This window comes from Channa argus, chromosome 12, assembly GCF_033026475.1.
Source record: "Channa argus isolate prfri chromosome 12, Channa argus male v1.0, whole genome shotgun sequence".
Lineage (NCBI taxonomy): Eukaryota > Metazoa > Chordata > Actinopteri > Anabantiformes > Channidae > Channa > Channa argus.
In genome coordinates this window covers 7,281,831-7,293,679 of record NC_090208.1, presented here as the reverse complement: position 1 = coordinate 7,293,679, position 11,849 = coordinate 7,281,831, and the positions used below count along the sequence as shown (strand labels likewise).

General features: G+C 38.2%; 2 protein-coding genes across 3 annotated transcripts; both read left to right on the top strand.

The window, feature by feature from the left end:
• The first annotated feature begins 214 nt into the window (after nt 1-214).
• Nucleotides 215-4,171, top strand: LOC137137556 (low affinity immunoglobulin gamma Fc region receptor III-like). Of its 2 annotated transcripts, XM_067524002.1 has the most exons (10): nt 215-446; nt 655-699; nt 802-1,047; nt 1,129-1,374; nt 1,608-1,727; nt 1,951-2,007; nt 2,190-2,264; nt 2,963-3,034; nt 3,129-3,226; nt 3,539-4,171. In XM_067524002.1, exons 1-9 carry the CDS (start codon nt 416-418, stop codon nt 3,224-3,226), a joined length of 990 nt encoding a protein of 329 aa, XP_067380103.1. In that variant the 5' UTR covers nt 215-415; the 3' UTR covers nt 3,539-4,171. The 2 variants fall into 2 exon arrangements, with proteins under 2 accessions (XP_067380103.1, XP_067380104.1); XM_067524003.1 differs by lacking the exon at nt 2,190-2,264 and having other exon boundaries at nt 221-446; nt 3,539-4,170.
• A 45-nt stretch (nt 4,172-4,216) lies between these two features.
• On the top strand, nt 4,217-10,361 carry LOC137137532 (L-amino-acid oxidase-like). Its single transcript, XM_067523928.1, has 8 exons — nt 4,217-5,440; nt 5,696-5,758; nt 6,384-6,613; nt 6,757-6,869; nt 7,369-7,570; nt 8,077-8,145; nt 8,257-8,393; nt 9,081-10,361. Exons 2-8 carry the CDS (start codon nt 5,728-5,730, stop codon nt 9,916-9,918), a joined length of 1,620 nt encoding a protein of 539 aa, XP_067380029.1. The 5' UTR covers nt 4,217-5,440; nt 5,696-5,727; the 3' UTR covers nt 9,919-10,361.
• Nucleotides 10,362-11,849: the final 1,488 nt, after the last annotated feature.

The following is an 11,849-nucleotide window of genomic DNA, read 5'->3' as shown; positions in this document are numbered from 1 at the left end:
CTGAGAGAATAATGAAGATTTGTAATTGACATTTGTGCTCTTATTTATGCAAGTTTATAACTGCACTTGTTAGAGGCATTTATTGTCACTTAGAGGACCGTAAATTATTTTTTATTTTGCTTCATTATATTGTTAAAACCTATTCAGTTAATGAACTAATGTAGAACTAATTCGCTTCAGCGGTTCTTTTTGTGGACATGCTAACACACTAAAGTATAAGCGAACATGGAAATCATGTCACTTCTTTTTTTGTTTCACCCACTGATGCTACAATCAGTAACAAAGGTTTGGTACTAAGAATGAAAAAAATAGCTTCACTTTAACCGCTACTTAAGAAATAGGCCACGTGTGAAGAGACCCCTCCTTACAACGCTTCACTAGAGTTTGATATTCAGACAGTCAGGACAGAGACAACATGGAGGCCACAGCTCTTGTTATCACACTGTGTGAGTACTGATGTCCTGTAATACAGATTTTGAAAAATTATTAGATTAAATATGATTCAATTAAAGCTAAAGTACTGCTTGGTAATGTTTTTGCTTTGAACATAACCATTCGAGCACACTGAACTTGGGGATTAGCTGTAATATTTGTGGGAATCCAAAAAGCTTATAGATGCTACAAATGCCTTTTTGTGATGCTCTGTCTCTTCAGCGGTGAGTGTGATGATCCTGCTGTGTGCACATCCTCAAAATGTTGGTAAGCACCAGTTACTTGCTCATTCAATGATAAATTGTTGCTTTTTATACAGTATATACATGATTTATAGAATATTTATCTTGTTGTTTTTTTTTGTCTCAGCTGCAGCGTTTCTTGAGGTCATTCCAAAGAGACTGCAGTTCTTCGAATATGATACAGTGATGTTTTACTATGAAGGGATCTTCAATTGTAAAGTTTTAAAAGGGTCCAAAGGGACAACAATCTGCAGTCCTACATCAACAGGATCATCCTGCACCATCAGTAATGTTTATCCTGAAGACAGTGGAGAATGGTGGTGTGATGCTGGTGGTGGGAGAAGAAGCAACAGTGTTAACATTACTGTTACTGGTGGGTTTATGTGAGGATGACAGTTATTTATTTATTTATGTTTTGTAAACTGAGACTAACATGAACTTTATGGATGATCAGCTGGTTCCGTAATCCTGGAGAGTCCTGCAGTTCCTGTAATGGAGGGACAAACTGTGAGTCTGCGCTGCCGAAACAAGACGACTTTCTCCCAGCTCCCAGCCATTTTTTATAAAGACGGACTCTTCATCAGGAACAGCTCTGCAGGAAACATGACAATCAACAGTGTTTCCAAGTCTGATGAAGGATACTACAAGTGCAACATCTCTGCAACTGGAGAGTCACCAGAGAGCTGGTTGACTGTCAGAGGTGAGACACAGCACGTTTTAAAATAAATGGAAGATTTAAATAGGATAAGGATGTTTGAACAGAATATGTTGTTTTTAAAGCTCTTAAGAGAGGTTTTATTAAATTCCAACTGTTTTACCGTAACATCATATATTCAGTTATTCTCTTCTTATGGTCACTTTTTAGTCTTCTCTAAGTATATTATAGACTTTTCAAAACATTCTACATTATATGACTTTCTTTTGTCATTTCAGAAGCTCACAAAGAGACTTTTACTACCTCCCTCATACCATGGATTGTTGTCACAATTTTACTGTCGCTTCTGCTGTTGGCAGTGGGACTGATTCCCGTGGTCAAAGCTTATTGGCACAGAGGTAAAGGAAAATATGAAAATGCTTCACTCAAATCTTAAGTACTGTGAGAGCTTGTTGCTTTCAAGAGACAAGGTACCAGTCCCAACTTTGGTAGGTGCCCAAAGTAATACTTAACAACATACTTTATGTTTAACTAATGTGCTTGTTGATGTCATTTGTCTGTCACAAAAATAACTGAAAATGGTTTTAATTAATGCTGTTACTTTCCTTTAATGCATTGCAGTGGTACTTTACCTGTCCACACCGACGCCTGGATCAGGTTCAGCTGAGGGTCCTACAGGTGATTCAAACTATGCATCAGTAAACTGGACACTGTACCATCTACTTATGCACAGAAAAGTAAAGTCAGAGTTTAAGGGACAAAATGATAATATGAATATTTACAAAAATAGTTGTGTATGTTAAAATTTCCCATTGCTGTCCAAGTACGTTTCTGCTTATAGTATCTCTGTTTAACTTTAGTTTCTGTAGGCTCCAGTGCAGCTGAAGTAAGATCAGCAACATATAGTGTCGTTAAAAAAAACAGGAAGAAGAAAGGTACTTCACCTGCCATTTTTTTTTTCTATTCATGACATGTGTTAACCAACACATTATCATCCCACAGCGTCAGATATTGATTGTATAATTTTGACCCTAAAGGGTCTTTGGAGTTACTATCAGAGGCTCCAGGAGCACCAGTACTTGACGCCCTGGGACCAACGGTGTCTATTGTTGACACGGTACTGCAGGTGTACTTTGGCATCAGTATTGGACACTACAGGAGCGTCACCTTTTAACATGACTGGAATGACTTTATATTCACAAAATATACTAGATTAGGTTTAGGGAAAACAAATTCAGGGTAACCTTACTTTAAGAAACCACTACAGTTAGGGTTGGGCACAAAGGCTTCAGGGTAAGGTGAAGTTAGAAGACAAAATATATTGAAAAAAATGCTACAAACAGTGATGACGGCACACATGTTCTTCCTTAACATAGTAACTACTTGTGCCACGTTGTGAAATGATCATCAGTTGAGTGAACAACATCCCGCACTAGAGTTTTCACTAGAGTCCCGCACTTGTTTCTTTGAATCGCCGTGGTTTCTAATTAACTACACTGAAAGCTCCAATGAGCACCTCAGCATCAGCATGTGACGCTGAAGGTGTTGACAAAGCGACGCTTTTTAATGCCTCAGGAATGAGAACGGGCTGGTTAAGCTAACAGCTACATCACACTGTCTCCCTTTCCATTAGGGGATGAATTGGAGGATGAATTGTCTAGACCCTTTTACTACACCCTGGACCTGGATAACACTCAGCGTCTTGGTGAGACTCACTCTTTAACCCATTTGAATTGTTGTCAATGTTGTGATCATAATAATAAACTAATGTTATTCCATCCCCCTTTTTTATTTTTTAGTGGATCCCGGTATATCTAGCAACACATTGATACCTGCTCCATCAGCAAGTCCCAGCCAATTTTTAAAAGAGGATCCATTCTATTCCACAGTGCAGTAGGTAAGATTAAGAGCAATATCAGTTCATTTCATTTAGGATTGATGGTAGAGCTTTCAATCTGTCACAGCACTGGGCATCAAGTTGTTATTTGCCTTGTGAATATGAATTTGGGTTTTAGAATATTAAATAAAAAGAAGCACCCATATTTGTTTAGTTTCAAACTACTACAATCTTCTAGGCACAAAAAAGTAGGTTTTATATTTTTGGAATTACATTATGGAAGTCACTGTGAATGCGATTTCTCAATAATAGGGAATTGAAACACTAGACTCAGTTGTAAAAGTTCTTATATTTGTGGTCTGTGTCTTACAGGGTTCAAAGAAAACACCGACCAAAGAAGAAGCTTTAAAAGGCATTTTCTGATGTTTTCATATAATACACAGCACAATGATATGACTTTTAATATGGACATAAGACAGTTATGTTCTGTGTTTTTTGAACAAGCAGTTTCACCTCCATATTGGTTTACTGTACTACACATCTATAGCTTTTATAAAAAGAAAAATGTAAATTTTGTTTAAATGATGAATTATTCCAGTGCGCATAGATTAATAAGAGCAGTTGTACATGAAATGTTATAGACACTAGTGCATGGTTATGCAAATCCTCTGAGCTCTCTGAGCTACTAAGGCGCTGGTGTCTATTTTTAAGACGTGTCTGCTTCTAACAGTCTAAAGGACTTCTTTTCGACTGCTCTGTTCACAAGTGTGAACTCTGCTCACAAGTAATTAGCTGTTGCAGATTATAAACTGTGGCTGGCTTGACTTTGCGGTCAAAAGCGTATTATTCCTGTGGACGTGACATGTCTCATATGAAGACAAAGAGTCATCAGGCAGATATGTGCAGACTTACTGTAAAGCATTTGTTTTTTGTCATTTTTTTTCTTTTCACATTATTTTATTTCAAATTTACAGTTGTGTAAAATCTCCAAACTGATGTTCTCAATATAAATTGTATTAAATTGTTTTTATCAGTCTCTGTCTTTACATTTGACCCTTTTTCCTCTTGTTTCTGTGATTTCATGCTATCGTAATCTGTGACGTAGCTTCCTGTAGCCTTCATATTGAGGTTGCACACTAGGTCATGGCAAACCATGTGAAGACATGTAGAGAACCAGGTGCCCCACCACTGCAACGTTTTCTCAAAAACTGCTACTTACCTACCAGTTGCCCATAATGACCATAGCAGTGGGGGCATCAAAATTAATGGCAGGAACAAGACTGCAACATAGCAATGCTACTGCAAATGAGGTATCAGGTGCCGGTGCAGTGGCTGTTCTGTGCAGATGAGCGAGAAATTCAAAAACAGAATCAAAACAAAGTAGGCAACAAGGTCACTCCTTTGGTTGGATTACTGAATGTGGACTCCTTTGAGGAGAAAAATGGTCATGCAGATGTCACTAGCAGCTGAAACAGGGTGTTGTACAGGTTGGACCAGAGAGGTGTCATAGAGAATGAGAATGCAGATGATGAACACTGAAATAGGGAGATGTTCAAGATCATGCAACCCACAGAGGAGCTTATACTGTGAGTAACTACTATCAATATGGCTATTTTCAGAATTTCCACACCCAGTCACACCTGGTAACTGACAGTGGTTTTGTCTCTTTCTGAGAAGCACATGTGCTAGAGGTGCCTCACCTCCAGCTTGCAAACACGTGACGTATGAACCTTGTGAGAACCAACCTGTTGTTTATGTCCTCAGTAGGGGACATTGATTTTGATCTCTATCTTTTGACTCATTTGAGCGACTAAGTCCTGATGTGCTCAATCGGGCACATCCTGGACTTTCCAACGATAGGTCATGTGTTTGGATGGGACGAGGGGAACTTCGTTTTCATGTGCTAAATGTATGTTTTTAGTGCTGGGTCTCAGGAGGTAACATCGAGTGAATGACGAGGATTATTGAAAGAATGATTAATCGTTATACGTAAAAGTTTCCATTTCATTTCTTTGAGTAAGCCTCTGGAAAAGAGATGACGAACAGCTTTGTTGATAATAATCTATAGTTAGTTTTTCTTAGGATTATGACTCTTGCTCAGTTGCTGGAGATCATTTGATCGTGATTACTAACGGATGACTAATAAATACAAGGACCAACCCCTGAAATTACTTATAAAAAGCCTTTCACATTGAAACCTGTCAGTTGAGAGAACCAAGTGCGAAATTCCACTTCAGTCAAATCTGCGGGATTAACATTTAAATACAGAAAAAGGTGAGAATCTCTTTTCATTTGATTTGTTACTTCACTATTAATGAGTAATTATTTAGAAAGTTTTCACAATTTGAAAAATACATCGCATTAATCTGAAGATGATGATGTGCAAAGTTTTCGTGTATAATTGATTTATCTGAAACGTTCAAAGTTAAATTAGTTCTGTGTTTAGTTCAACAATATTATCATCAAATCACATTAAATGCAGATGAAAAGTTACACAATGAGATACATATTTTTTCTTGTTTTAAACAGGACAGAATTCAGAGAGGGATAAGAAGACTAAGATGCATCTGCATAAGATAGAAATGAAATCAAGTGAGTATTTTTCTATCAAAATATTTTCTTCCTTTTTTACAACTCTGACATGTTTTTGTTTCCTTTTTGATTTAGTTTTTTTGGGGGATTGTACAGTAAGATGTTTGCTTAATGTGCAAATTCGTTCTTCCCAGTTCCTTCCTTATTCCCTGTCTGTGAATGAAACTCAGCAAAGCAGTTCTAGTTCTGCTTTTTTCAGATCGAGGTTTTCCTCTGGTACAGTTTGAATTTCATCAGTGTGTGATGAATTGATGACAGCTCGGTTTTTGCTGGAATTTCCAGGAATCTATTACAGGGAATTTTTTTTTTTGTCGAATTTAATGGTGTCGAATTTGGCTCGGGGAACTCCTCCCCATGGTTTTTAATGTTGAAAAGCTTGCTTATATCTAGATGCTCAACTAAACTTTTGCCTCTAAAAAGCTTGAATAAAGGACGACTTCACTGATTTTAAACTGGCTTCTTTCGGTTCTAGTTTGGGTAGTACATGCATATAAATGTACATTTACACCTTAAACTAAAGCCATAGAAAGCAAGTTAAAAATTGGTGAACCCGCCCCTTAAATGTGTCTGGACCAGAAAACGTCAAAAATAGTTCTTTAAGTGATATTTCTTTTCGGGGTTCTAGTTTCCATCACTATGCTGCTGCTCACACTGTACCACAGTCATGCTGCTGCTACTGCCGTCAGCCTGAAGGAACGTCTGGCCGATTGCCTGAAGGATAAAGACTATGCTGAGCTGCTGCGGACAGTGAAGACCGGCCTCCCGCATTTAAATACGTCTCATCATGTTGTTATTGTCGGAGCTGGCATGGCAGGACTGACGGCTGCCAAGCTGCTACAAGATGCAGGACACAAGGTACAAGCTACAGATAGATGGGATGTTTGGGTTATAATAAACTACGCTTTGAGGCATTTACAGCAGTCAGGGACAAAGGTTTATTTGCCTGATGAGGGAAGGATTCTCAAGTCTCATGATGTGCATTTATGTGTTTGAACAAGGTAACCATAGTGGAGGCTAGTGGTCGTGTTGGAGGACGTGTGGAGACCTACAGAAATGAAAAAGAGGGATGGTATGCTGAACTCGGAGCCATGAGGATCCCAAGGTTTCACCGGTAAGTTCAGGATTTACAAATAAACGTGTAATGGCTTCACAAAAGAAAACTACAGAAACCACATGGGATTTATTCAAGATTCCCTTTGGATTGATTTGGAATCCAGACCTGTAATAGTTTCTAAAATGATGTAGGTATATTACATGTGCCAACATCAAGAGCAGATGGTCAGCAGTCAGTTAATGTCAGGCTGTCCACATAGTGTTTGACATGTTGGAAGCTTTTCGGACGATTTAAGAAGTTGAGAGATTGTGTGAAATGCTGCTTTTCTTCCCCCATTGTGTACATACACACTCCTAAGTCTTCTGCTTTCTCTTCCTGTGAAGCACAGAACGTGCAGAACTACAGACATTAGCTGATGCAGAATTTGGTCTTCACTTGCCCTAGATCTTTGTCATTGGTATGAGGTGTCTTATGTCTTTAGCTCAAAGTAGTTGCTTTCTCCACTCATACATATTAACTTTGCTAACTGAATCACTATCACCCCCTCTGTCAACAGCATTGTCCTCTGGTTTGCTAAAACGCTGGGCATCAAACTGAACAAATTCATCATGGATGACCCCAGAACCTTTTACCTGGTTAATAGGCAGCGGGTGAGAACAGGTGAAGTTCAATCAAACCCTGACATCCTCGAGTACAAGGTGCTGGAAAGTGAAAAAGGGAAGTCAGCTGATGAGCTCCTACAACAAGCTCTGAAGAAGGTACGTGTGACCAAACAGCAGACTAAGGGAAAACCCCAAATGTTTAGCCACTGCCCATCAACCCCTTAAGTGTCTGGCCAAAAACTGATGAGCTACAATGCTCGCATTCAGGTGGAACATAGACATTATGCTCTTGTTCAATAACCAACCAATCGATTCACACAGTTTAAGAAAACACATTCTCCCTTTTGATGGGAGACGTTTATAATCCACACAATAAAACTAACATTCTGTGAATCAACACACCAACATAATATATATTAATATATATATTAAAACAGTCTTCTGTATTTTGTTCCTTCAAGTATTGTCCATGTTTCTCCCCACCTGTAAAAAGGTCAAAGTTTCCATGAACAGATCTATTAAACCGTTTTAAGTCTTAAGAACAAACTGTCCAGATCACTAGAGCTTACGCACTAGTGACAGCATATGCTGCAGTTAAGTTTGTGAATAGTCACAATAATATTACACTTACTTCATCCACTGCTGTGAAATTGTCCTTGTAGGTGAAAGATGAAGTAAAGGCTCATGGCTGCAGGGCTGCACTGAAAAAATATGACCACTATTCTGTGAAGGTAAAGCAGTGTGAAGTTTGGTGAAATGACATTAAAGAACTGGGTTAATCACTATTGTTCATTTTGTTTGTTATGAACAGGATAAATGTGATTTGTCATTTTCTGTAACAGGAGTATCTGAAAGAAGAAGGTGGTTTGAGTTCAGAAGCAGTGAGGATGATTGGAGACCTGCTTAACGAACAGAGCCTCATGTACACAGCTCTGACTGAGATGATCTATGACCAGACTGACATCAGTGATCATGTTATGTAAGACCCTGTTATACAGTTTTATACATTCTTCCTCTGAGTTCTGTTTTTCCCTGTATATCAGATGTGTTTAAATTATATAGGAGACGGGTAAATTCTGATCAGTTGCCTAAAATCCTGTAACAGTTGTTTTTTCTCTAGCAGCACAGTTTATTTTGACTTTTTTAGAGATAATGTTCGCTTATCATTGATTTGTAGCATGTGAGACATTCACTTTCAGATATTAATCCCACTTTACTCTGAGTAATTGAACTGAATTATAATCCGCACAAATGGCTTTATGGACATATTGCAATTTTGCATGGTTCTCTAGAAAACCAGTGACAGCAATAAGTGGACAGTGTTGAGTTACTTATTAGTGTCCATAAATAGAATAATGCATAATACTCAGCTACAAGCTGCCTTAGCTTCTTCTACGCTGCTTTTACGACCAATGAAGGTAGTGGGTTGTGCTGTATAACTGAGTTGATATGGAAAATAATGCCCTGCCTTCCTCATAGACTATTGATACCCGTTGCCACAAAAACTGACTCTGACTTTGGCAGGCTGGACTTTACAGTGATGTTAACAGATGAGGATGACTGCAGGTTCTTCTGTCTGTCTCCATTTTCCACTCCATGTGCATGTGGCCCACTCTACATAATGCATGCAATAAATGTATGCCTGTTTGTCTTTTTTGTTTTTGAGGTATGAGGAAGTGACTGGTGGGTCTGATCTTCTCCCTGAAGCTTTGGTCAAAGCTCTCTCCCGCCCTCCTATTCTCAACTCCAAAGTCAAGCACATCAGCCAAACAGATAAACAAGTAACTGTATCGTATCAGACAGATCAAAAGTCTTCCTTAAATGACATTTGTGCTGATGCTGTCCTGGTAACAACCACAGCCAAAGCAGCTCTCTTCATGGACTTTGATCCTCCTCTTCCCATCAAAAAGATGGAGGCGCTGAGGGCGGTCCACTACGATAGCTCCACGAAAATCATCCTCACCTTCAGCGAGAAGTTTTGGGAGAAGGTCGGTATTCGAGGAGGAAAGAGCATCACCGATGGGCCTTCTCGTTTCATCTACTACCCCAGCCACAGATTCCCTAAAAACAAGACCATCGGGGTCCTCCTGGCTTCCTACACCTGGTCTGATGACTCCCTTCTCTTTAATGGTGCGAGTGATGAAGACCTGAAAGAGCTGGCTCTAAGAGACTTGGCAAAGATTCACGGCGAGTATGTTAAATCTCTCTGCACTGGGGTGGTGGTGAAGAGGTGGAGTGTGGATCCGTACAGTTTGGGTGCTTTTGCTCTCTTCACGCCGTACCAACATATAGAGTACGCCGAAGAGCTCTTTAAAAGTGAAGGCAGGGTGCACTTTGCTGGCGAACACACAGCCTTCCCTCACGCTTGGATTGAGACATCTATGAAATCTGCAATAAGGGCTGCTACCAACATTAACAATGAGGCAATTTCAAATAAACCAGCTAAATCTCCACATCTAGGGTTTGGAAAGATGAGTATAATCAACAGAAAATTATGGTATTAATAAATTATGTAGGAAATGGTTCATATTATGTAGCTAATGTCAGTCTTAATTGTTAAGATGATACTTTCATTTAATATACATTAAAACCTGTTCAGGCCGTATGAAGAGTTTGTCTCATAATCAATTAAAGGGCAACTTCACTAATTTTGAACTTTTTCTCTCTGGTTTTAGTTTGAAAAGAATATGAACTGTATTTAAATGGTATAAAACGTGTGTCTTGCTTATATCAAGTTATTTCTATGATTCTTGTTAAAAAAAATGCCTCCATCTTTCAGAGTTTTTTGAATTGGATGATTTATGTTTGTTTTATTAAAAATATTCTGATGAGAAAAAGCCTGCATATAAGAGGTTACATGCATATTAAATCTGATCACTGTAACAAACTATTTGGACATTTAAGCAGTTTGAAAGGTAGGAATCTGTATTTTTTATGTAATTAATAAAGTCTGAAACATATGTTGTACCTAATATATTCACTAGAACTATATTCGATATTCTGTGTTTTATGAACCGGATCATACACCACTAGCAGGTTTCCTCATTATAGCCAATAAGTGTTTCAGTCTATTTTCATAACCTAACTTTTGTTCCTCAGGGATCGATTTTAGAATCACAACTTTTTAACTCTTATGTTACGGCTAGGTCATTAGGAGACATGGTATCTCTTTCCATTACTATGCTGATGACAGTCAGCCTTATGTAGCTGTGTATCCTGATGACACTGAAACTATTAATGTCCTTTTAAAATTTTAATGTCCTTTTAAAAATTACTGTTCTTGTTTTTCCACACAAACTGTCCATTTTTAAGATTCATACTGAGACATTTAAAAAAATTAGGAGTTTCATTTAGGAAATCTTTTACTGAAAATATTTTTGATGATTTTAAAGAGCCCTCTGTATGTGAAAAAAATTACATCTTGATCATACTGCAGTGGTTTAGGGATTTTTCAACCTGCTCTTCCAGAACTCCGCTCAATGATATCATATCATCATGATGTCATTTGGAGGTTTTCCAACTAGAAGCAATGAGGTCTAATATAGTGAGTCAAGATCATAAATTATTGCACTATTTTGAAATGTACCTTGTACTTGGACTTTAACAGTGTACATTGGGAAGATTTTTACAGCCTCCCCTTATTACTGTAGCTCTGTAGGTAAGGCAGTTGTCCACGGACCACAGGGTCAGGGGTTCGATCCCTGGAGTGCCGGTCCAAGCCTGGTAGAAGTTGGGTTGGGTTGGGTCAGGAACTGTGTCAAATCAACATGCGGTAAATTATCTTTTGTGGCGACCCTGAACTTATGGGATAAGCCGAAGTATATTTAGACATTACAAAATTACATTGAACAGACTTTGATAAAGATTTTATTAATATTGGTCAATTATTAAAAAATAATAACATGTTTAAATAACAAAATGAAATAAAAAAGTTATGAACCATTATTCAACAATGAGTGATCTCCACTAACAGCTTGGTTTTGAGCATTTACCAAAGGTCCTGACCAACAAATATAATATGCATATAAAGTGTGTTGTATTAACACCAAAAGTCACGTAGTATGGATAATGTTAAAATAAGCGTAGGCCTCACTAAAAAGCTAATGTAATCAAAGACGCCCTTTTGCTATGGTGAACCGAAAGTAGGCAGAGTCTGCCCAATTAATTTTAGCTGTGCTTCCTCTTGCCTGCCATTCTAGAGTGAGCCAACAGATGCCCTTGTACTTTCTCTCTCTTCTATTCCTGTCTACCTGCAATTCCCAAAAATATAGGCATTACCACCTTTATCACTGTAAATGCATATTCTTAGTATCTGAATTTCAGTTCTTATTCCTGTACCACAAAACTGGTACAGGGAGTAATACTGCATGTTTAGCTTTGCACAGGAGCATCCTTTCTTTTTTAATAACAATAAAAAACACCTTATTGGTTGCTG

Excerpts from the sequence above, each read along its gene's own strand:
- LOC137137556 (XM_067524002.1), top strand. The coding sequence starts at position 416 with ATGGAGGCCACAGCTCTTGTTATCACACTGT. Across the intron at positions 1,048-1,128 it reads TGTTAACATTACTGTTACTG|CTGGTTCCGTAATCCTGGAG; the intron begins GTGGGTTTATGT and ends ATGGATGATCAG. Across the intron at positions 2,265-2,962 it reads AAAAAACAGGAAGAAGAAAG|GGGATGAATTGGAGGATGAA; the intron begins GTACTTCACCTG and ends CCTTTCCATTAG.
- LOC137137532 (XM_067523928.1), top strand. The coding sequence starts at position 5,728 with ATGCATCTGCATAAGATAGAAATGAAATCAA. Across the intron at positions 5,759-6,383 it reads TAAGATAGAAATGAAATCAA|TTTCCATCACTATGCTGCTG; the intron begins GTGAGTATTTTT and ends TCGGGGTTCTAG. Across the intron at positions 6,614-6,756 it reads TACAAGATGCAGGACACAAG|GTAACCATAGTGGAGGCTAG; the intron begins GTACAAGCTACA and ends TGTTTGAACAAG.